This window comes from Misgurnus anguillicaudatus, chromosome 4 (genome assembly GCF_027580225.2).
Source record: "Misgurnus anguillicaudatus chromosome 4, ASM2758022v2, whole genome shotgun sequence".
NCBI lineage: Eukaryota > Metazoa > Chordata > Actinopteri > Cypriniformes > Cobitidae > Misgurnus > Misgurnus anguillicaudatus.
The window spans coordinates 36,226,355-36,253,297 of NC_073340.2; the positions used below are offsets into that span (position 1 = coordinate 36,226,355).

Here is a 26,943-nt window from a genome sequence, read left to right on the forward strand (position 1 = left end):
GGAATGTTTAGAAAATAAAGAAATGAGTACAACTATGAAACAAGGTGTTATTAGTTTAATTTTAAAACCAGACAAAGACCCTTTAATTATTGACAATTGGCGACCAATCACTTTATTAAATGTGGATTATAAAGTTTTAGCATTAGTTTATGCAAATAGATTAAAAAGTGACCTAAATAATATAATTAGTGAATTTCAAACTGGTTTCATAGCAAAACGGCACATTAGCTTATGTAAGATCAAGAGCCAAATGGTTTGAGGAAGGGGAAAGGAATACTAGTTATTTTTTTTCTTTAGAAAAAAGAAATTATGCAAGAAATAGTATTTCATCTTTAAAAATAAATGATAGAATATCCAGTAATCCTTCAGATATAGCATCCTTTGTGTATTCTTTTTATGAAAAACTTTATTCCTCCCAAACTGATAATGAAAAAATAAGTAATTTCATACAATCTGTAAAGAATTTTGTTCCGACAGTTTCTAATGATTACAGAGAATTGTGTGAGAATGATATTACCAAAGCAGAAATTTATAAAGCTGTCTCTTCTCTGAAAAAAAGGAAAATCCCCTGGGCCTGATGGCTTAACCGCTGAATTTTACTGTGCCTTTTGGGAACTGGTAGAAAACCCCTTATATAGCATGTATAAGGAATGTTTAGAAAATAAAAAAATGAGTACAACTATGAAACAAGGTGTTATTAGTTTAATTTTAAAACCAGACAAAGACCCTTTAATTATTGACAATTGGCGACCAATCACTTTATTAAATGTGGATTATAAAGTTTTAGCATTAGTTTATGCAAATAGATTAAAAAGTGACCTAAATAATATAATTAGTGAATTTCAAACTGGTTTCATAGCAAAACGGCACATTAGTTCTAATATCAGGCTTGTATTAGATTTGTTAGATTATAACCACTTTATTGACTCAGACGCACTTTATTTTGTTTTTAGACTTTTATAAGGCATTTGACACAATCGATCATACATTTTTGTTACAGAGTTTACATACATTTGGTTTTGGTAATAATTTCATTGAAACTGTTAAAATGTTTTATGGAGGAATTAATAGTTCAGTTATATTACAAAATAATACTTCTAGAAGATTTCCTATTAATAGAGGTGTGAGGCAGGGTTGTCCAATTTCCCCATTTTTGTTTTTGTTTGTCGTGGAGCTTTTTTCTATTAATATAGTTAAATGTCCAAATATTCATGGTATTACATTATTTAATAGAGAAATAAAAATTTCGCAATTGGCTGATGATACAACTTTATTTTTGAAGGATAAGAATCAAATAAAAAATGCAATTGATTTAATTCAAACCTTCACTTAAATATCACAAAGTGTGAAATTCTTCCAGTACATGATTCATCTGAACAATCTTTACTCAACATTCCAGTAAAAGAATGTATTAAATATTTAGGAATTTATATATCCAAAAACTTGACAGTTAGGCAACAATCTAATTTCAACAACAGAATTAAGAAAACAAAAATGATTTTTGATAATTGGTTAAGGAGGGATTTATCTATGCTAGGTAGAGTTTTGTTAACAAAGGCAGAAGGTCTGTCCAGATTTATCTTTCCTGGTCTTTCTTTGTTTGTTCATGATTCAACATGTAACGATATTAATAAATTACTGTTCAATTTTTGTTGGAAAAATAAACACCACTACCTTAAACAAAATCTGTTAGCGGGTAGGAAATCTGAAGGAGGACTTGAAATGCTAGATTATGTAGATATAAATAATACCTTTAAGATCAATTGGGTTAAAAAATGTGTTGTTTCCCCTGACTCAATATGGTTTTTTATTCCCCATAATGTTTTTAAGATTGTGGGTGGTCTTGACTTTCTTTTGACTTGTAATTTTTTGCCTTCAAAATTACCCCTAAAATTATCAATCATTTAATAAAGTCTCTTAAACTTGTTAAAAATGTAAAAGGTACATGTATTGTTAATGTCTATGAGTCTGTATTTGGCGTCCTGTGAATGTCTTCTATTTTATTTTTATAACTATTTTGTTATTCAACTTTGGAAGTTTCTATTTTGATGCCTGTTTTCTGTATTGATGTTCATATGTTCTCTAATAAAAAAAAAAGAAAAAAAATTCATTTCGGGTAAATTTAACGGGCAATCTTTGGTCTTATAAGTCTATAAGCAGTGTTTCTTTGTATAATTTGTTTGTAATTTGTAATATTAATTACAATAAGGATTAATATGAACTGGGTTTGGACGTAACTTCAGCTTTAGGACCCAGGAGGTCGCATATCTAGGATGCATTCGTCGATTCGCATGCTGCGATTGGTGGTCCAGATGCAACTCATTTTGAGTGACAGAAAAACGGACCAATCATACTGTTCCTCTGAACGGGTGGGTTCTCTTATCACTAACTCTCATAGATATGTAATATGTATGTATCTATTATGACAAATTCTGCTCGCTCGCTCGCTTGGTTCGTGTTTTAAAGATAAATGTGACTTTACTGCGGTCTTTTTCGCTTTATTTAGTTTTGTGTTAATTATATCCACAAAGTATTCGAATAAATTGGTAATGCAAAACTATTCTCCGCTGTAAATTAATTGTGTGCTCAATTGCGACGCCCTGTGTTAAATTTTCCCAAGAGTACAGTATCATTACTGAGGGGAAATATAACATTATTCATTTAATTCCACAAAAGGTGAGTAAGATATTAGATGTATAAGTTGTCTTTTTAAAATGTTTAAGCTTTCTACATAATGTAAATTGAACATTTATTATTATTATTATTAATTTCGCGACCTATTATCTAAATTGTGTGTTCATGAAGGCCTGTAACGTACTGCAGCTTCCTGCAGGCAATGTGAAACATTGCTGAGGGAGAACTTTATTCACAACAAAAGGTGAGGAATATTATTAAATAAATATATTGTACATATTATATTGTGTATATAGTCTATGTGTGTGTATATAGTTACACATGTGAGTAACTTGGTTAACAAATAAAATGTGACTGTATCCTATCGTGTGACAGAAAAAAATGTAGGGAAAAGATTTGCCCTAATTATAAATATAGATTATATATCTTTTCAAACATTTTTTGATATTATTTGTAATTCCAATGAGAATTTATTATCAGTTTTCAATATTACTGCATATTTCAAACACACCTAATAAGCCACAAACTCAGATGAACTTCATTGCACATATCTTCCAGTTTTCTTTAAAACATTTTAATATACAAGTTTAATGTGTGGATTATTTCAATACTCAAGCTGTATACATTTATAAAGGTTTTAAGACATATTTGCTGTTTAATGTTGCAGGATAAAGATGAAGAGGCGGGACTTGAGCAGCTTGTGATGGCTGTAATTGTAAAGAATGGATCTTCTAGGAGTGGAAGCCCAAGGGATGCTGGAATTGTTATCGAGGCCTTAAAGGGAAACTTCACCCATTTGCATTAAGCTTTGTACCGTTAGAATCCCAGTCATGTTTTTGAATGGTCGTGCACCATTCCCTCAGTTTCCCCTGAGAGGGGAGAAATACTGATTTCAGTGAGGCACTTCCTTCTTTCAATGATGTAAAAATCGTCATTTTGCGTCATTGAAAGAAGGAAATCCTGTATCTCTATTGAGTGTGAAAGACTACAGACACTCATTCCTCATTTTTCCAAGGTGGGGGCTATGGGTGGGACCCACTCACACTTCAGACCAATTACAGATAAGTGGGTGGGACTTACGAAAATATACGAACACAGACCGAAAAAAAACGACCAGCCGCCATCTTTATGCTAAGCTAAGCTAAACAGAAGTTGTGGAGCGAGCCAGAATTCATGTTACAATAACAGTGGAAGTTAATCAATATTACATGGAAGAGGGTGATTTTACAAGCGTGATGCTCTAATCCGCTGTACATTGCACCTTTATGAGCCACAATACTGCAAAGAGCTGAGGCAGATGTAGGAACAGAAGCCCGAGGAGTAGGCTGGAGCCTGGGCGTCGGCTGGGTAGAGGAGCCCGGTGAAGAAGCAGCAACCATCGGCCTCTGCTGCGTAGAGAAGCTTGCCTGTTCTCTCGCTGTGTGGCTTCTTTATAACATTTCTGCATCAGATAAGGATATGGACGTTTGTTTGGTGAAGGTTTCTATGCAAGAGAGGAACTTTGCGCGCGTTTGGAATGTTTATTTCACGGACATGTTTCGGTTTACGAGCAGACGCGCTGCGGAGTATATAAGCTTGGACGGACTCGCGCCGTTTGCTTTCGGTTTAACATTTCTGGATCAGATAAGGATATGGACGTTTGTTTTGTGAATGTTTCTGGTCGCGTGCTTATTTCAAAGACATGTTTCGGTTTACGAGCACAAGCTCCAAGAGCTGAGGCAGCGCGTCTGTGGAGATATTATGCAGGGGACGCGTTTGTGTGGAGGATGCAGGGATAAATGGACGTCTGACTAAAGTGAGTGTTTATATTTTCTTTGTTATACTAACGTGGCATTTATGTACACAATAGCATATCTGAGCGGTGTTTTATATGTCTATATTGTGAGAGCAGTGAGGCCAATAATAACACAAATGTAATTACAGTAAACAAGACACAAAAAGAAAATTGGTAAAACTAAATAAACATTTAAAATGCATACACTTTTTTTAAGTACTTGGAAAGACATTTGTACTGTGGATCTGAAACCGCACGTTACTGTTTGAATAAGACTTTGCTACACACCAGGCCAGAGTGTTATTGTGTGTACCACAATGTAACATCACGTTTAAAAGTAAATCATGATTGGTGTCTGTCAGACACAGTGGTGGTGGCTATTTTCTTTGTTTTACTAACGTGGCATTTATGTACATAATAGCATGTCTGAGCCGTGTTCCGATTAATGGGAGTGGCTTGCAGAGCTGTGCATTGTGGTGCATAGTGGGAGTTGTAGTTTTTCATACAAATGTGCTCTAAAGTCACATTTTGTCTTTTCTCTGTCAAATAGGCACAAAATTGTACATTTATGTTACATTTTGACTACAAATATGACTCACTTTCCATAAAGATTAATGTTCCTATCGGTGAAATGGCCCTTTAAAGGTGTTCCCAGGGCATGCTTTATCCTCATTGGATTGGATCTATGCATTGAATCTCCAGTATCCCAAGCATCTTTTCAGGTGTTTCAGAAACTTTTCTTGGAGCTGGATTCTTCAAAGTTTATGAACTGATTACAGTACAGTAAGTCTAAACTGCTTTCTGATTTTCTGGGTGTGAATCAATGTAACAGAACACAAACATGGGACCTTTCGTCGGGAAATGTGGACAGTTTTCTTTAAAGACTGTAAAATACTTTTTGAAGTTTACACTGTTACAAATACATCATTAAAATGAGATGCTTTACTGTTCTTTTGACTGCAATAAAATAAGAATTGATTCATCTTTGTCTGTCATTCTGAAATCAGATATAATACTCATTACTAATAAAAATATTAATGGATGATGTTAAATTAAAATAGTATAATTGAATAGTATTTATTGTATAGTGCTAGGTCTTTGTCCTGTATACCCAATATTTTGTTTAAATTTAAATTAATTTCTAATTGCAAATTGCAGATTACCTTTTTGAATGGGTTACTATTAAAGAGTTTATGGAGTGATTCTAAAACAATTTTTATTTGTTGAATTTAATTAATGATATTGCTTGTAATCTGTTGCCACACTTTTATTGAGTAGATATGGCATAATATTTTTTATTGTATAGTGCTAGATCTTTGTCTAGTATACCCAATATTTTTGTTTAAATTTTAATAAAATTTTTAATTGCAAATTGCAGTTTGGCTTTTTGAATATGTTAATATTAAGGAGTTTATAGAGTAAATCTTGTCAGGACTCTGCCTTGAAGTTTTGTTATATTTGTATTTTGTCATGGTGGCAGAGTTCTGGCAGTCCCTGGCCTTGTGTGGAGGTTCATGCCTTGTTTTTGTGTTTGGCATGTGCCTCCGGTGTCTTGTCCTGTGACCCCGCCCCCTCGTTCTCCTGCTTATTAGTAATCATTGGTTTTTCTCCCATCACCTGTTCCCGCTCGTTATCTTGTTTGCTTTCTTCTATTTAATGTCAGTTTATCTTTAGTTCTGTGCAGGATTTTTGTGTTGTGTCGTGTTCGCGTGTTGTTTGTACATTTAGAGTCTAGTTACCCAGTCAAGTTGTAGTGTTATCTGTCAAGTGTTTCATGTTTCATACCCCCTCGTGGGTTTTTGTTTTGTTGTCAAATAAAGTGTTTTCTGTTTTTCCCCGACATCGTCTGCTCTTGGGTTCATTTGTCCGCCAAACCCTCACAAAATCTAAATCAATTTTGATTTGTTAAATGTAATTAATGATATTGCTTGTAATCTGTTGCCACAATTTTATTGAGTAGATGGGGCATATTATTTTTTACAGTCTAGTTGATCAAGATTCCTCCAGACTTACACAACTACATCACTCTGACAGACTATTTGCTTTTTAAGTTTGCACTGAAAAACAGTTTTGTAGATTTTACCCAACCATTGACAGACTGACAGACACTTCTTGGTTTATCAGAATCCATTTTGATGTTATATCAAAAATAATTTGTATCAAAAGATGGTTTTGTGGCAATCATCCTGTCAGTAATTGAATAATGAAGAAAATATTTCAAAAATATCTCATATACTGTAGATCGGACCCAATATTTTTATACAGTAATAGATAGAAAAATATTAATCTAATGAAAACTTTTATTTAAAGAGCGAAAGAGGGATTTTCTGAGATAAACAGACAGAAGTGATATCCTAAAAAACGAAATATTTATAAACATCATGACATTTAAATCTAGTGACTTAGTGCTGCCATAATTTTTTGTTGAATCAACTAAGATTTCAACTTACTGTTATTTATCTTGACTAGACATTATAGTTGAAATATGGCATCTTCATTTCATAAGCTGTAGCAACTCATCTCTTGTCAAGAGAAATAATAGTGAGTTGAATTACTTGTAAATCTGAGTTAATTAAACAAATTTAATGCATCATTGTGTATTGACACTTATGAGTCGTAACAATAATGTTAAATTGCTAAATGTTTGAATATGTTTGGTTTAAATCTGAAACTGACTGATACTGTATACTGAAGTTTCCCTACATCAGACCGAGTCCTATAACATCACAAGATCATTATTTTACCTTTTACAGACAAGAATAAAGTATTTTAATCAGTTGAACAACATTCTTTAAAAATTAAAGTAGAAGGAGATTTATCTCATACTAATTATTGTTGGTAGCATCACCATGGAAAATAACAAACCACAGATTGTACAGAAGTAATAATGACTACATGATGATCAGTATTATTAATGTTCTCTATACCTTAAAGAAAATATTAAAAGACAAAACTACAGAAACCTTCATGCAGTTATGATGCAGAAAAACTGATAAGAGATCAAAGATCTTCATCTTCAGCATACAGACTATTTTAAGATCTGCATGATTTAAACAAACACGAGTCTGATGCTCTTTATTCCTGTACTTCATCTGAAGGTTAATGCATTATAAAATAATTAAAATCTTATTTCACATATATGTCATTATTATTGATTATAATAGCTTAGTTACAAAATAAAGAAACCTTTAGAAAGTTATTATCAGAGTCACATCAATTAAAATGAGATTAAATGATATGTTAATGTTATTCATGTTTTCTAGAAATCTACTGAAGGAAGGTGAAAAAAATCATGAGAGAAACAAACAACACCATCAGAGAACGACACAGACACTAAGCCCCAGGCATCCTTATTCGATTTGAGATATCTGTGAAGAGGAAATATAATGTAAAGGTAAATGTTATTGATCCACAAATAAAATAAATCAGAAAAATCATCTGAAATATTCACCTGTTTCTCCACCAGCCCCGATCAGAGGACCCATGGAGATGGAGGAACTGTCGTGGAAATCCAGAGACCTGCGAGCCCTCCGCTGATATCCAGAGACACAGGACTGATGAGAGAGAGAGAGATTAAATATATATCACCTTATACATGTCAAATTAATGTTTACCAGAGAAACATTATAATCAATCTAATATTTATATCAAAACTAAACTACTCAGTATCAGAAGCATTACAGTTCTGCTAAAGTTTATAAACTCACAGTTGTGCAGTTATTGTTTGCCAGACAAAGATGAACAGCACAGTGCAGGTAAAGTTTAGTGGAGTCTGCGCTGAAGACAAACATCCTGAAGGAGAAACGGCTGGATGTTGAGACACCATTCTGAAGAATCTTCACTGTGTTATCATGTGGATTTGGACACCTGAGGATAAGGAGGATTATTTATTGAACCCTTTAAATGTCTTTAAACACGTTACAGCAAACACAAAGAAATGTTTGTCTCTTACTCTCCAGTGATGAGATCCCAGCGCAGACTGTAATCTGGATCATTCACAGGTGTAGCCCAACATGTGTCAATCACTGTCACCAACTGTCGACTGTCAACCCCATCAACACGAACCTCAACAAAAATCTCCTGGTTGAGGTTTGCATCCACACTTCCATTGAAGGGCTGAGAGAACCCAACATCATGATATGGGATCATTCGGACCTGATACATCCCATGACCAGCAGGAAGGGTCTGGTGCATAACGCTGGAAAAATAACAACATAGATCAGTTATAATGCAATATAGTTGTGTATCATTCTTGTATATTGATTGTCTTTTATATGTGTGTCAAAGTAGACATGGAGTCTCACGTCTCCACTGGGTTGATTTCTATCATAGAAAGTGTTTGGAATTGTGGGTAAGCACAGCTGAAAGATATCTGCAGATTTCTCTCTCTGCTGATGATGTCTCCAGATGACTGACGTCCACTCATAATAAAGTTCTCATAAATGATATCAGTGCCATTGGCCTGTGGATTACAAACATGTACATTTAGATATTAATACAAATAAATCAACTCTAATAAACATGTAATCAAATAAAACACACAGTGGTAAACTGTGTATAGTTATTATTGTAGTACTAAATATAGTTGGGCTGAGGGGGATGGCAACAAAATCTAGCTGTTTTACACAACGTGTAAAATGATTTACAATAACCATTTTTAAACTTTTTAAATCTTTTATTTTATAATGTTTTCTATATTAAAGTGATTCGCTGAGCTCCGAATGATTCACTGAGCTTTGAGAGATTCACTGAGCTTCCAGAGATTCTCTAAGCTTTAAATACTTTGCTAAGCTTCGAGTTATTCACTGAGCTTCGAGTTATTCACTGAGCTTCGAGTTATTCACTGAGCTTCGAGTTATTCACTGAGCTACGAGTTATTCACTGAGCTACGAGTTATTCACTGAGGGATTTGCTAACTTTTTGTAAAAATGCATTAATTCCTTGCAGTTAATTTGTAAGTTTAACCACACTTGAGTAAATTATGACAGTTGTTTTATGTCATAGGTCAAAGAACATATGGGTCACATGACAATAATGAGTCCAGAATGTATTCATACGGTACCCAACACATATTATATAAAATGTACTATTGAACTAATAAAGCAGTAGATGCTTCATCTAGTCACAATACACAATTTCGAATGCAGCCAATCTCATGGCAATATAAGGTGCCCATCGTATCAACTTGTACCATCTCATTTGGATGTTTTAATACTGTGTTTGGCACCTGTAATGTTGTGGTTACATTTGTGCTTTTTTCTAAATATTGTATGTTTTTGCATCTTACAAATGTATAAAAAATGTCCACTGCGTAAAACAGTTAAATTTTTACATGACACACTTAGTGACTGAATAGTAGGGTTGTGACAATTAAATGGGCAAATGCGCGTTTTCTCAATGAATGAATTTGAATGAATTACGGTGAAATGCAGCCACATCCAAAAGCCAGGGGGCGCTCTCGCTTAGAAACACCATTTGTGCCACAGAAGAAGTAGCATTACTAACACTATTCTAGGAAATATCTAGAGGCATATTTATATCGCTGTTCTTCAGATTGTTTCAGGTATTTTCATGATAATAAAGAATATTTTAAATGATTGTGTTTGACAAGTGTTGCTTTTTTAAAGGGATACTTCACCGATTTAGCATTCAGCTTTGTATCTGTAGAAACCCAGAAGTATTACTTAATGACCATGTTTCCCTCCATCATTTCCCCCTGAGAGGAGAGATATCTGCATTTTGGTTCTGCAAAAAAGTCCTCCGATGATGCAAAAATCGTCATTTTACATCATCGGAGGACATTTTTGCAGAACCAAAATGCAGATATCTCTCCTCTCAGGGGGAAATGAGGGAGGGAAACATGGTCATTCAGTAATACTGCCGGGTTTCTACAGATACAAAGCTGAATGCTAAATCGGTGAAGTATCCCTTTAAGTGCACGTTATAAACGACTCAAACTCATAGGGATTTTAGAGTGATAAGGACTTCCTACTGATCACGGAGCCGTAGTACATGCACAAGCTGTGCATGAAACACTGAATCAGAGCCTTACGATTCAGAATTGATTTTAGACAGGCCTTTTTATTGGAAACGCGATGCATCGATGCACATCCCTACTGAATAGTTAACCATTATTAAAACAATCTGGTATAAAAGTGTCATTAGTTTGTGATTCAAGCACTAACACATGTTGTGTGTTCAGAACAGAATAAAGTTGCTGGAAACACCTGTCTATCTCATTGCATTCAATTCAGACTAGTACACTGAAATACATGTTGTAAAACTGCTGAAATAATCAAATTATATCAACAACTTTTCACTTCGACATTTCTAACTAAAAATGATTTAAAACCTACATACTGCACCTTGATATAACTTCATCAAATGTGAATAAAATCACCCATCCCTACTGTACAGATATTGAGTCTTACCATAAGATTTGTACCACAGTTGTGTCCATTGTTATCAAAACTAAACTCCACTCGGCCATTCTGGATGGTTCCTCTGCATCTGGGATCATTGAGATGAAGATCGCTTGCTGAAAAACCAGCTTCGAAGAGCTGACAGCGAGATATAGATATATTTCCTGTACTGCTTTCACAGGTTTCAGTGATATCTGAAAGATAAAAAGTGATGGTCAGCATTAGGAAATAAAGTTTTACATTAGAACTGTTGAGAAATGATTCTAACCAAAAGAGTCAGGATCAGATCTGGTTTGGTTGTTTTTGCAGAAACAGCCGTAAACACCGCTCCTCTCTCCACAATATTCATCTTCAGTACAGTTGAGCGAAGGACACGGATCAGTCGGAACTGAGAGGAGAACAAATATGAGATGAAAGAGATGCATTCATACAACACACAGATACAGTCTTACATTCTGAGTCCTATTCATTGTAAAATAAAGTTTAAGGTAGGAAAGAAATCCTAGAAAAGTCAAATTTTAAAGTGCATATGAGTAAATTGTTTACCTGCACAGTAAGCAGAACAGAATATTGGTTTGACAAACTCATAAACGTAGTAATTTCCTGGACAGGCTTTGACTTGTATGGGATGAGATTCATAACCACAGCATCCTTGCCATGAGGACAAACAGACATGTCGTCTGACCACTCCATCTTCCAGCTGTGGATGACCTCCACTGAGTGACAGTGGGTTATAAGTGCCACACATCCCTTCACTAACACATGATTCTGGCATATGAGCACTCTGACCATTGAGGAAAAGTCTGTACCAGCCGTTCCAGTTGACATTATAATCACAAGGGCTATAGTAGTAGTTGATGTAGGGCTCATAAGAATTGTAGTAGTTATATACAGAATTATCAGTGGATCTCCAGGGTTCATCCAGACTGGTGTAGCTGTAACAGGGGTCGACACTTGGAGTGCTATAAACAACTATTATGAGTAAACATAGAGAGAGTGCGTTAATAAATGTAGATTATACTGCATACAGATATAAAATTGCTTACAGAAAAACAATACATGTAGGGTACATTATCTTTAAAGGTCACAAAGTCTATAAACACGATAAATGTACCTGCACAATATGTAGGGACTGGGATCTCTAAGTTTGGTCTGGTGAATTTGTAGACATAATAATCTCCAGGACAAGCTTTGACTTGGATTGGGTTTGATGTGAATTGACTGCACTGATCATAATAAGAGCCGTGGACTTCACGAGTAACAACTCCATCTTCTACTCCAGGATGAGAACCAGCAAGCCACAGAGAACTGAAACCTCCACATTGCATATAAGGAACACACCAGTCAGGTATCTGAGCGCTTGATCCATTGAGGAAGAGTCGATACCAGCCATGCCATTTTTCAATGGTGTCATCATGTCCATTTACATATCCATACCAATACCAGTAATCCTGTGTGTTTCTCCAGTAGTCATTCAGTATGTTGTAGCTTAAGCATGGATCACCTGAGATCACAATAAAGTTATATTTCAACAAGAGACTTGATTTCACAACCGAGCAATTGGCATATCATAAATCTAATTGAAAATAACTATATAAAAATACTAATTAGATATTTTCAAAATTATTACTCAATTAAATTGATTGTCTGATATGTGTTTAGAAGCTCAGCAGAGCTGCAGAGAAAACCCTTTCACGTCAATTCATTCAGCAATTTCAAATACAACACATGAACTTATTTTAGCTGTAAATAAACTCAAACAAGCTCAGAACAGAAGGGTGTGATGTACGGCGGCTTGTCTCACAAAGACGTGTGTTTGCCTGAATGTGGCTGCACAGACAGATTGGGGTATGACATTAAAGTAACATGAGAGTGATTTGAGAACAAGGTCAATTCAAAACTAGCCTGCATGAGGTCTACATTACACATGCTTTTTATTGAAACCTACCAGGAGTGGTGGTGGATCCAGTAAATATAGCTGGAGTTGTGGAAATCACCTCTGAAGTAGTGTTAAGATCTAAAGAGAAAATGCAATTAAAGACAAGACTAAAATAACTTTAAAACATTTGAATAAATGGGAATAGTTATACCTGTGCAGTATCCTGAACACCAGTTTATTGGTTTTACAAGTTCATAGACATAGTAATCTCCTGGACAGGCTTTAACTCGGATGGGTTCTGACTTCACATCACAGCAGCTACCACTCCAATAATATGACCCACAGACCTCACGGGTCACCACCCCATCTTCTATCTGAGGATGAGGACCATTGAGTGACAGACCCAGGCCTGCATTACAGCTGGATCCATTAATACAGCTCTCTGCCATTTGGATGTTCATTCCATAATTATAAAGTCTGTACCAGCCATTCCAGGAGAAATAATCATCACAAATGTACAATCCACTTTCAGTTGTTGCTCTCCAGGGACGATCCAGAGACTCATAGTTGTAACAGGGATCATTGTTGATGCTGCTGAAAGCAACTGCACAGTATGAAGAAAAGAGATGTTAGTAAAAGCACCATTAGAATCTTTAGAACTCATTCATATTATCTATGCACATAAAACACAAAGTGCACATGCTGTATGTTGAAGGGATACTCATTATTTGTTTGAAACAAAAAAGCTAACTGACAACTGACATTTTTTAGTCTGTACTCTGCTTGCTTGACAAATTCTGAAAATCTTTCACTGTGGTTTACTTTAAATCTTTCAATGCACACTTAACTCCTCATATTGATAAAGAAATTCTATCTAAACATCACAAGAGTTATATCTTTACCTGCACAGTATGAAGGCATTGGCAGTGACACATTTGGTGTGACGAGTTCATAGACATAATAATCTCCTGAACAGGCTTTGACTTGGATGGGGTTGGAGCTGTACTGACCACACTGGTTGTAGTACCACCACCACAAACTGTTTCCAACAACCTCACGGGTCACCACTCCATCTTCAGGTCTTGGATGAGAACCGCTGAGATACAGTCCAGTATAACCACCACATCCCATATTAGTCACACACCATTCAGACATCTGAGCACTTTCTCCATTCAAATACAGCCGATACCAGCCGTTCCACTCAACAGTAGTGTCATTATGATCATACTGGTAGTAGTTTTGGTGTATGTCTCTCCAATAGTCATCAATAATGTTGTAATTATTGCATGGGTCAGAGCTGACTGTTGAAGATACTGAGAGAAAAGAATGTAAGAAAGTCATGAGAAGATAGACATTCACTGACTCTGTAAAGTGACCACAAACAAAAGGACATTGAAACTGTACGATATAGTGTTAATAATGGATTGCATTCGTGTGCAAGCGAATTTTCACTGGAAAGAGTAGACCATACAGGTACTTAAAGGATATCCATTTCAACACTATGATATTAAGGAAATACTAATTCATATTTCAAATAATTTTTAGGATGGAATTTAGCAGGTGAATTGGGAAGAATGAATATAAATTGATAAACAGTGTCCCAGTTACATGCTCCAGAGACTGCATTCAAACATCGAATGAGTAACATCAGCCTCGAAATGTGACCTGTGCAGTCTAAATGAGTCTGAATCATAGACTGTTTTAAAAACATGTCTTTGACGTCAATAGTAGGTTTCTGAAGAGCGTTTTTGAATCTAAAAGTGGGCGGAGTCGGTCGTCCATCTTGGCAAATGCTTCACTGCATGTTACTCCCCAATAAACGAAAATGGCCAAATAGGTGGAGCTAAGCGAACAGCAGTGGCAATCAAGCAGCCACCCCCTTAATTATGCAGAACTTTAAGGCTTAATATAATTTAAACGAATGACTTAACTTTGACAAAAAATTCACCCCCCTCACAGTTGCCATGAAGGCCAAAGTTAGCTTTATTATAGACCAAAATCACTTTTTGCACCAGGTTGTAAACATATTAATTTCTGCTCTAAAGTTTTAGGTCTATGTGATTGACTCCCTTTTGGAGCCAGTCTCTATAGCGGCCTGTCGATGAAGTGCAGTTTAAGTTACTTCCGAATGGCTTCATCAGAAAGATCAGAAGGTTGCCCCCTGGTCGGAATGCATACGGACTGATTTTGAGGTAAATGCAAAATGTGAAAAAAGTAGATTTTTGGTTGAATTTGGGGGGGGGGGGGTCAACGTTATTTCATGCATTCTGACTTATTAACACAGTTTAAGAGTTGGTTTCCTAGTGCTAAATAAATGCAAAGTGTCAAAAAAGCAGTTGGATGTGTTACAGAGTATTTCGGCAGGTTTTTTTTCGAATACGGGTTCAGCTGACATTTTAGGGGTAAGCTATACGTATCATTTCTTTTTATGGCCACTTCCCCCGGAAAACCACACCCACACGTCAATCAGGGGGAGAGTGAGAACCGAGGACGCTAATGCCGTGTTCGAGGCAACCTGTAACCCGTGTTTTTCCAACCTTCTACCCCTGAAAGTGTACTGGAACGGCAGTTAAACCCGTGACTTCCCACCCGTGAACTCGTACTAGATCAATGTAATCTCTGACGTCACATAGCCCGCGAAACCATACAAAACAACAATGGCGGCCCCCACGGATGCAGTGTTTCTGCAAGTGGTACATGGTAGGAATACACTTTAGGACAATATAACGTTGCAGTCAAATTAATAATAATATAAAAATAATACACATGATTATGTATTACAATGTTATGTGTCTAAAACAATAAGTATGTCATGAAAGTATATCGCCGCATGGACATGTTAAGGTGATGTAAATTCCTTGCGCTCAGGAAGTTTGGCGTGACTTGCCTGGAACATTACAAAGTCGTGAGTCGTGAGTTGAAGTTGTAATTTATGGGCTCAAAAACCTGCCTGAAACACAGCATAAGTTACAGGCTTCATGCGTAGCTTTGTTTTACATCAAGACTCAACAATGACATGAAAGAAGAAGTGTGTTTTTGGATGTAAGGAGAGAAAAGCCATCATCATGGAAACAGTGGATATAGTTTGTTTATCCACGGTAGCAGCTTTGTTTTGCTTGTGTATTTGTTTAAAGCTGGATTTCATTAAAAAGTCCCAACTGAGTCATGAGTTGCAAGCAGTAAGTAAACTTCTGTGTTATGTTGGAAATAGGCCAGTGAGTGCATATTATATAAATGACACATGTAGTGAATCCTAAGTTGCATCACATGTGATTTGCTCCTTCTACAGCTCGTAAATCCTCCTTCCGAATTTTTTCGTACGTTATCAGAAAGAATCCGCAAAGCCAATCTGTCCCCTACAAATCTGATAAAAAATAAAGACTCCCCGGAGATATAAAGGATGTAATACCACTCCAAAGCAGAGGACCCAACCACCGGGTAGCGACCCAGTACCAGGTCGTGGACAAGTTGCCACCGGGTCGCAAGAACGTCCCGAAAAAAATTAGTATAATAGCTACGTAATAGCTTAATCAGGTATTTTGCACTTTAAGAGCCAACTTGAAATAACATAAATCATTTCCACTTTTGTACAGAGCTGCACTTTCTCTTTTTTGATGTCTCTCTTTATCTCTATCAGTGCATCGGCGATCACATTGCTGTCATTAGAGTTTGAGCATACAGTACTTCTAAAACACAACCAATCAAAGAATTGCAAAGGTATGACTTTATGAACCTTTTGCAAACGTACCTCGCAAATCATGTAAATACGGGAAGACGTTCAATTGTGTGACATCGCAAATGACTGAAAAGTAATTATTTTATTCTTCTGTAAAACATCTTCAGAATTATCCAGCGATCGTGGCACCATGATCAAAATGAACTCTTTTACTGCAGTAATAATATTTTAACGGCTACACTTTTAATGTAGGTTTGAAAGGAACCTAAACCGTCCTGTGTCAATCATCATTAAAAGCATATGGTAAATGGGAGTGTCCATGCCTCCACGCCCAGCCGCAATTCTTCTGCCATCTTTCCTCTTTCATTGCATTTTTCTTCTGTTCTGTTTGTGGCTCAAGCCCAACCAAGTGTCAGGATCCTGCCATAGAGTCTTGTTTTATATTATGTCTTGTCATCATGGCAGGGTTCTGGCAGTCTCATGTTCTATGTAAAGGCTCATGACCTTGTGTATCGAGTCATGTCTCGTCTCGTCCTTCGGCGTCTCGTCTCTTGTCTCCGCCCCCTTGTTCTCAACGTTCATTGTAATCATTAGTTCATTCCCCTCACCTGTTTTTCCTTGTTATCTTGTTTAGTTTTTCCTATTTAATCCCCTCTTGTCTTTTGTCCTGTGCTAGATCATTTTGTCCTGTTTGTGTTTATTCCAGTCGCGTGTTAGTATCTAGTCTAGTTTTATGTCAAATTGTTAGTCAAGTGTAGTTTATAGTCTCTGTCATATGTTGTGTAATGCTGTTTGCCCCCACGTGGGCTTTGTTTTGTCTTGTTTATCATTTAAAGTCTTTTTGTTTAACCCCTCATCGTCCGCTATTGGGTTCATCTGTCCAATACCTGACACCAAGATTTGAGCTGCCTTCAAGAACAGCAAGCCAAGTTCGTTTAACATTAATTATTAAGAATAAACGGGAAGGCAAACTGAAACAATGACAGTAAAGAAACTATCCGCCAAAATATGGTTTTACACGTCTATATAAAATATAGTATAAATAAATCAATTGTTAATTTTCCCAATGCATGTTTGTTTTATCCTCCTTCCATTTAAAACTTGACTGTACACATGTTTGTAAACTTTTCTCTCTTGCAGGGCCGGCCCTTGGCATAGGCAGAATAGGCAAATGCTAAGGGCGCCGCAGACCCCTTGGGGCGTCCGTGCGCCCAAATTATTATTTTTATTAATATATGTATATACACATTTAACTTTAAATATTTATTTGGCAAAAGAAAACAGCACTTATTAATGAATTATTAGTAGCATATATCTCGGGAGATCGTGCTCATTAAATAGCTCCGCGGCTATACTGCACTGAAGCAGCAATTCAAAACACAAACCCAGAATTCAGCGAACGTCAAGAACAAGAAAACGGAAACAACAGACCGAGATGCAGAATTTACATAATGTTACACAGACCATGTTTAAATTTCAATGTTTCTGGACAGAAATAACAACCTGCCCACTTTGTTTGGTATTAATAAGCTGCGCATTGGAGTGCTGGCTGCTCGCCGCGCGGGCGCGGAGCTATGGGCGGGCCTGGGCGGGCCTGGGCCCGCCCAGATTGACAGCTGGCCCGCCCAATCAGAAATGTAAAAAATACTACTCTGTATAGTTAGACATGTATACTTCTTTATGTGGTGTATTTTATCTTTTGCATGTTATGTTAAAAACAGTAAAATTATAAGTAAGCCTGATAACTAAAAACTATTATAAAGCAGTTGAATGTTGCGTTACATTATGGTTAATGAGAAAAATATTCCCGAGCAGCTTTCAGCCATGATCACTTTGAGACCTTTTTTGCAAGCAAGTGGAAAACGTATTTTGAATAACAACACGTTATAAATATGTGCTGCGCGCTTTCCTCTCAATAACATAAACACACAACAAATATGACAGCGGGGTAAAAAATACAAAGAAAACATCTGATCACAGTGATGTTGTTTGATAGCCTATACCGAGAGCCATACCAGCTCTCTAACTCAGCACTATAAGTCACGCCACGTTTTTTGCTACACTTTATACAATATAGCCTATTGCTTTTAAGCAACAAATAGCCTATCATAACAACCTATAAGCCTACTGTGTAATTGAGACATTAATTTAAGAAATGCATTAAAAGCAGAAAGACGTGTAGGCTGCGGAATTATAGTGGGTTCACTTCAATCCACACCACAGACGTTCTTGATTTGCTTCTTATTTATTAAATCGAGGCAATTGTTTGATTAAACATTGATTAATATTAAGATACAATTTATACAAAACGAAATTCACTTTAAAGAAAGTCTTTCAACAAAACAAACCTATGCAGGACTCGCAAAATTGCTACCCCGAAGTCCCGGGGCTATGGCGAATCTACCCGTTCTGTCGGGCTAAAAAAAATTATGCGCCCTGCCCGTCGGGCGGAGGAAAAAATATTGTAATGTGTTTGCATTCTCTCAGATTTAGTTAGGTAATTATATTGTATGTAATTCGGCGTCATCTTGTTAGTCATTAATATCCTCACTAACAAGTGAAACTGTCAGGAAATTAAGTGAAAGCATTCAATCCATTATTCCTTTCGTTCACGTCTGATATACGCGCTCCTCGGCTCCGCTCTTCACGAGTAGGCTTGCTCTTGTGCTCATCAAAAAGTATATTAAATGTTTATTTATTTGTCATTTCGTTTAACCCCAGAGTCTAACATTATTCTAGCAATTCCCTTTTTCTTTCTTTATTTAGTAAGTTAACTTAAATTTGTGAGAACGAAAATATATTTTTAGTGATTTGCATGAAGAGAATATGATGTTAGAAGCTTCATTTTAAGCATTTAGTAGCCGTATTTATTTAAACACTTTAATAGGTTATTTAAAAAAGTATAAGGTTTTTTTGGGTTCATTTATATTTCCTGTCACTGTGTGCAGGTTCTTTTTTGTAGGCTTTTTACCAAAAAGGCTTAATTAATGTCACGTTGCATTACAATTTAAAATATCAATAATGTCAAAAATGTGACGTGCAGTTCGGGTCTGTGTGTATGGTGTTTAAATTAGTGTTCTGAAGTCTTGACGAATTTTATAGACTTGTTATAGTTTCTTATTTAAAAGTGACACCCATAGATTCAGGCCCACCCGGACTTAATCCATGCCCACCCATATGTCACGTTCTGCATCCGCCACTGTCGCCGCGGTGCTGAAGATGCGCTCTGACGGAGTACTGGGCGCACATATGCACAGATATTTACGTGCAACCTATTGGAAACTATTATTCGTTATTATATAATTATTATTTGTTACTTTACTTTATTACTTCCACCTAAAAAGGGTTCTGCACTTTTTATTTCAACATTTCTTTTTAGGCCTATATAAATACTATGTTGTACTTAAATCTATAATTTCGTTATTTTACTAACCCAACTAACTCATCGTTTTTCGATAGGTTGCATGTAAGGGGAAAAGTATAGCTTTCTAACCCTTGAGAAGAGTTGTGCACTTTTGAACTCTTTACAAAAAATATGTTACTCTTCTATTTAAAAGCTATAATTTCGTTATTTAACTAATGACTCCTCCGCTTTCCAATAGTTTGCACATAAATATCTGTGCATATGTGCCACCAGTACTCCATCAAAGCGGGTCTTTAGCACTAAGACAAAGTGAACAAGTTGGTATCTCTGGCCAGAAACATTGAAATTCAAACATGGTCCGCGCAACGCCATGCAAATCCCGCCTCTCTGTTTGATTGTTGCCTCCGTTTTCTTGCTCTTGACGTTCGCTGAATTCCGGGTCCACACTTCAAACTGCCGCCTCAGTACAGCATAGCCGCAGAGCTGTTCAACAATGTGCACAATCTCCCGAGACACTACAATATGCTACTAATAATTCATTAATAACAGCTGTTTTCTTATACAAAATTAAATATTTGAAGTTAAATGTACAGTGTTAAAACTTGTAAAAAGATAAGATTTTAAAGCTCACGTAACACACGCTGTTTCTGCATGTCTGATTTTAATCTGGAGTACCTATAGAGTAGTATGACATCCTTTATATCTCTGAAGAGTCTTTAGTTTAATCAGATTTATAAAAGAAAGATTAGCTTTACCGAATCTTTCCGATAACGTACGAAAAAATGAAGGAGGAGGAGTTACTACCGCAGGAGGAGCGAGTACGAGTCATGCAACACTATACAACACTGTTTTAACTTATGATTCACTACATGTTCATGTCATTTATATAATATACACGCGCCTATTTCCAACATAAGACAGAAGTCTTACTTACCACGTGTAACTCGTCATGACCCGGTTCTGAAAATCCACCGCATCAAACACACACGCAAAACTCCGCTGCTAATCCGGATAATAAACTATATCCATTGTTTCCATAAGGCTGGATGTCTTCTCCTTACATCCAAAAACACACTTCTTGTTGTGCCATTGTTGACTTTTGAAATTAAACAAAGCTGAGTGGCGTGATAAGCTGTTAGCAAGCTCTAGCGTCTCCCGCTGATTGACGGCTGGGCGGGGTTTTCCGGGGGAAGTTTTCCGGCGGAAGCCCATATAAAGAAGTGATACGAAAAAAACTAGCCGAAACTTGTACAAACCCTGGCGAAGTGCATTCGGCACAGAAATACTCTGAAACAAGCCCAACTGCTGTTTTGACACTTTGCCTACGTTTAGCATGAGGAAACAACTCTATAACTGTGTTAATAAGTCAGAAAGCTTGAAATACCATTAAACCACCCCTTTAACAATGTCAAGATCAAATGCCTGACAGGGTATTGTGTGGGTATTTTCAAAATAAAGAAAAACAAGACAAAGCTGTGCAGTTTGTTTCTGTGTAAGTTTATAAACAAAATGATCGGAACATAATTGTCTGTGATTCTAGAGGCACCAGGTGAAATCTTGCCTAAGGCAGCAAATTGGCCAGGGCCGGCCCTGCTCTCTTGTTTGTTGTACAAACAGCATTTTTTGCATATTTGTAAATTATGTTTTGAGATAACACAGAACATGTAAGCTATCCATTCATTTACATTTATTAATATAAATTTTTTAATATCAATATTAAGCTGGTGGTCTTCTTTCTCAGCTTAGTTTTTCAGTTTACAAATTCTGCTTCCTAAATAGGGATTTGGCATGGCACCAGGCACAACATGCTTTTAAATGGGATGAGAGCTAAGACTCTCATTGGTTTATAGCACGTTACGCCCAAAACACACCCATCATTCATTATGAGAATAGGAACAACCCAATTGGGTTGTGTGCTTGGCGCATAAAGTATTTTTCCCTTCGTTAAAATATTCAAAAGTGGAATCGGACACGCCCGTTTAGACAATGCGCTTAGATCATTAAAATAGGGCCCTAAATGTTTCAATGTTACAAAATCAATTGTTACATTAATGTTTTAATGCTTATTAATTCAAACATTATTTCCGGTTTTGAGGTGGGAAATATATGAACAGCATTCAAGGGTCACATTCATTGAATGTTAATTCACTGCAATCTTGCTTTAGGGTGGATGAAAAATAATAAATATATAAAAATAATGTATAAACTTGTTTGTATGTATAAAATTAAGCTTGGCAAACAGAACTGCATTTTATGTTTAATAAACCATCAATGAAACCAAAGTAATAATAACACTCAAATATATTCAAATATTTGGATTATTATTTTTATTATTTATATATCATTTAGTCTCACTATATTTTCAAATGTTTTAATCAACTAATAATTTATAAAATTAATGACTCAATGACTTTTGTTCCAGCTTAAATTTTAAGAAATAGTTTGAAATAAATGATTTGTTGCTGTAAAATTTAAATGCAAAAAAAAACTAAATCAACAAAAATTGTATTTTGTCCAGTTACTGTAAATAACAATGTTTATTAACCTTCTGAAACAAAACTCTGTTGTGGACTTGTAAAAAATAACAAAGTTTAATTTCAAATGTAAAATCAACAACACTTTCAAAAATAATATATTTTAACATAATATAGCCTATATATATTTAATAATGTTTAATATTTGTAACCCTGACAATAGATAGCAAGGAAACAAAAGATAAAGTAAATGTCATTATAGTAAAGATTATATGAAGTGTACAAGAATGATCACAGTACCTGTTGTTGGTACACTTGTTGTTGTTGTTGTTAATCCAACTGTTGATTATTGATTATTTCACCGGTAAAATATAACAATAGAAAAATCAACAATAGAAAATCAACAATACTTTTTTAAATTATATTTGAACAATATTTTTTAAGAATGATTCATATCTTTATTAATAACCCTTTTTAAACAACATTTCTTTGACTAGCAAAGGAGAGCAAGAAAACAAATGTCATTATCGTAAAGATTATATGAAGTGTAGAAGATTGATCACAGTACCTGTTGTTCGTCCATTGATTATTTCACCTGTTGAATACAAAATATGTGTAATGATCATAAGTTATAATATTTGGAACTAATACTTTACATGTTTTAATCATTCTCAAACACAAGACAGATTTATCAGTTGTGTATTTAAAGATGTGTTAAACACTCACCATTAAACAGCACCAGCAGACACACAGACAATGAGATTAAAAACCTCATTGTGACAAACCTGCATCTGCACATAAATCATGTTTTATATTTAATACACTGTTTAAAGACATATATTTTACACAACAAAACAGATTCATTAAAAATAATAAAGTAAACATGATGAGAATGAAATGAACCTGTGATGAAAATCTACTGCAGAGCAAAATCACTGAGATTTTCTCTTCAACAGATGAAGCAGAACAGTGACGTGACAGGTGTTCAAATCTGTGTGTTTATACATAAATGTGGGTGGAGATTTACTGGAACTATAGACAGTCACTTAACAATACTTTAAATACTTTCTCTTCATGAGACAAATATATTTCTTATTTAAAGTTTGCTTCCTTGTTCTTAGTCTTGTCATGAATAAAGGTGATTGAATAAATGAATAAGGTACTAATTCCCACACAAACACACAAAGTTTTTACAATTGAAGGCTATCAGGCTAACTTGGTTTGTCATTATTAACTTATATAGAGTTAAAGCACATCTATTTAATTTCCTCTCAAGTTTATAAAAGCTTTCTATCTTGTAAACAAATACTGTTTTAAATAAACTTTACAGGAAATCTCACCATTACAGACATTTACACCACACAAGATATCAGCACCGCAGGCCACACATAAACTCTCATGCTGTCTGTCAGATATGAAAATATAAGATATGAAGATTTAGGTCTGATTAAAATGTCAATAAAGGACTCTGAAACTGAACCCTTCAATCCTCAGTTGAACAAAGCATGCATGTATGCATTTACCAAATGTTAATTGTCGCTAAATAATGTTTTTTTTTATTATTAAAAATATCAAAAAATGTCCTGCCTATAGTATGTAATTAATCTGTAAGATCTTGTTAATGATCTGCAGAAACATCATCTTTCTTATGAAGTAATCATTCAGGCTTCTGCTATTGAAAGGGAATCAAACACTACATTCAGAGAAATTCACTATTTCACTTTACTTTCTTTGTGTCCTGCACTTTCTAAAAGTCAGTTTTTTATGATCATTTGCTAATATGAAACACATGAAATGTAAATGTACAATCCAATACCTGATTTGATATATAGCCTTATATATTGGTAAAGATACTGGAAACTATGATAAATTGCTTTATGAAATGTGTTTCTTTATGTTTGCTCATTCAAGTTGTTTAGTGCAGCTGTCTGGTGTTTTGCACATGGATTATTCAAAAATAAATAAATAACATTAAATAACAATAGTAGAATTATTTATTCATAGATATGTAGCAGATTTATAAATGTGTATTCGAATGTGTGTTTACATACAATCTTTTTATTGTTGTATTTAATCTGCTCTGGTGTAACCTCAACAACAAGTTTGGCAGCAATGTAAAGGACATAAAGAATAAAGTCCCTGTTGTTTTGTTGTAACTATAGCATCAGAATTCAATTCAATTGTGATGTTCATTGTGTTTTCTTTGCTTGTGTGATTAAAGTTCATGGTTTCAAATGAACAGAAGAAATATGTGCTTACTTCAGGAAACAAAAGCAGATAAAAATGCTGCTAAGCAACTTCAATGTAAAGTTCCCAAAATGAAGTTTGTGCTGCCAGTTAAACAATAAATGAAGGTTACAGGTAATTGTTGAAACTAGTTGATCAAGATTCCTCCAGACTTACACGACTACATTACTGACAGACTATTTGCTTTTTAAGTTTAAAATTGTCTTGTAGATTTTACCCAACCATCGACAGACTGACAGACACTTCTTGGTTTTATCAAAATCTATTTGTAACCAAAGATGGTTTGTAGCACTCATCCTGTCTGTATTTGAATGATGAAGAAAATATTTCAAAAATGGTAAATGGACTGCATTTACATAGCGCTTTTATAGACCAATGGCCATCCAAAGCGCTTCACATACACCCACCGACAGCAGTTTCAGCCATGCAAGGCGCGATCCAGCTCATCAGGAGCAGCTGTGGTTTGTTGTCTTGCTCAAGGACACCTCGACACTTGGTCAGGCAGAGCTGGGGATTGAACCACCAACCTTCCAATTTGTAGACAACCTACATGAAGCACTCAACCACTGCCGATCATATAGAGCGGACCCAATATTTTATACAGCAACAGATGAATGTAAATATGAAACTAAATATTCATAAACGTCATGACATTTAAATCCAGTGACTTCCGTGCTGTCGTAAGTTTTTGTTTAATCAACTCAGATTTACAAGTCATTTCAACTTACTATTATTTATCTTGAATAGAGATTCGTTATTTTAACTTAAAAAATATATAGTTGAAATATGTCTGTAGCAACTCATCTCTTGTCAAGATAAAAAATAGTAAGTTAAAATTACTTGTAAATCTGAGTTAAACAAATTCAGGGCAGCAAAGATTATTTCACAGTGAATTAACACTATGAGGTGTACAACAAAATTGTTACACTGATAAATGTTTGGTTTAAATCTGAAACTGACTGATACTGTATACTGAAGTTTCTCTTCATCAGACCGAGTGCTATAACAATACAAGATCATTATTTTACCCTTTACAGATAAGAATAAAGTATTTTAACCAGTTAAACAACATTTTTTTAAAAGAAAAAATTTATCTCATACAAATTATTGTCAGTAGCATCACTATGGAAAATAACAAAACCACAGATTGTACAGAAGTAATAATGACAACACTATGATCAGTATTATTAATGTTCTTCTTTTTACTCAAAAGAAAAGATTAAAAGACAAAACTACAGAAACTACAGGCAGTTATGATGCAGAAAAACTGATAAGAGATCAAACAGACTCTTTTATGATCTTCTGCATGATTTAAACAAACACGAGTCTGATGCTCTTTATTCCTGTACTTCATCTGAAGGTTAATGCATTATAAAATAATTAAAATCTTATTTCATATATATGTCATTACTATTGATTATAATAGCAGTTACAAAATAAAGAAACCTTTAGAAAGTTACGATCAGAGTCACATCAATTAAAATGAGATTAAATGATATGTTAATGTTATTCATGTTTTCTAGAAATCTACTGAAGGAAGGTGAAAAAAATCATGAGAGAAACAAACAACACCATCAGAGAACGACACAGACACTAAGCCCCAGGCATCCTTATTCGATTTGAGATATCTGTGAAGAGGAAATATAATGTAAAGGTAAATGTTATTGATCCACAAATAAAATAAATCAGAAAATCCTCTGAAATATTCACCTGTTTCTCCACCAGCCCCGATCAGAGGACCCATGGAGATGGAGGAACTGTCATGGAAATCCAGAGACCTGCGAGCCCTCCGCTGATATCCAGAGACACAGGACTGAAAAAGAGAGAGAGATTAAATATATATATCACCTTATACATGTCAAATGAATGTTTACCAGAGAAACATTATAATAAATCTAATATTTATACGCAAAAACGAAACTACTCAGTATCAGAAGCATTACAGTACATAAGTTCTGCTAAAGTTTATAAACTCACAGTTGTGCAGTTATTGTTGGCCAGACAAAGATGAACAGCACAGTGCAGGTAAAGTTTAGTGGAGTCTGCGCTGAAGACAAACATCCTGAAGGAGAAACGGCTGGATGTTGAGTTACCATTCTGAAGAATCTTCACGGTGTTATCATGTGGATTTGGACACCTGAGGATAAGGAGGATTATTTATTTAACTCAATGTCTTTAAACACGTTACAGCAAACACAAAGAAATGTTTGTCTCTTACTCTCCAGTGATGAGATCCCAGCGCAGACTGTAATCTGGATCATTCACAGGTGTAGCCCAACATGTGTCAATCACTGTCACCAACTGTCGACTGTCAACCCCATCAACACGAACCTCAACAAAAATCTCCTGGTTGAGGTCTGCATTCACACTACCATTGAAGGGCTGTGAGAACCCAACATCATGATATGGGATCATTCGGACCTGATACATCCCATGACCAGCAGGAAGGGTCTGGTGCATAACGCTGGAAAAA

General features: G+C 35.4%; 1 protein-coding gene and 1 pseudogene across 1 annotated transcript in view; both read right to left on the reverse strand.

Moving 5' to 3' along the window:
- The window catches only part of LOC141363731 (uncharacterized), a 77,335-nt pseudogene extending 54,126 nt beyond the window's left edge, over positions 1–23,209 (reverse strand).
- Positions 23,210–25,652: 2,443 nt separating this feature from the next.
- Positions 25,653–26,943, reverse strand: part of LOC129420327 (uncharacterized) — a 29,602-nt gene continuing 28,311 nt past the window's right edge. Inside the window, exons 13-16 of the mRNA XM_073867210.1 lie at positions 26,689–26,934; positions 26,448–26,607; positions 26,181–26,283; positions 25,653–26,098 (exon numbers count right to left, since the gene is read on the reverse strand). Coding sequence (XP_073723311.1) covers positions 26,064–26,098; positions 26,181–26,283; positions 26,448–26,607; positions 26,689–26,934 — 544 coding nt within the window. The 3' untranslated portion in view covers positions 25,653–26,063. The remainder of the gene's footprint in view (positions 26,099–26,180; positions 26,284–26,447; positions 26,608–26,688; positions 26,935–26,943) is intronic.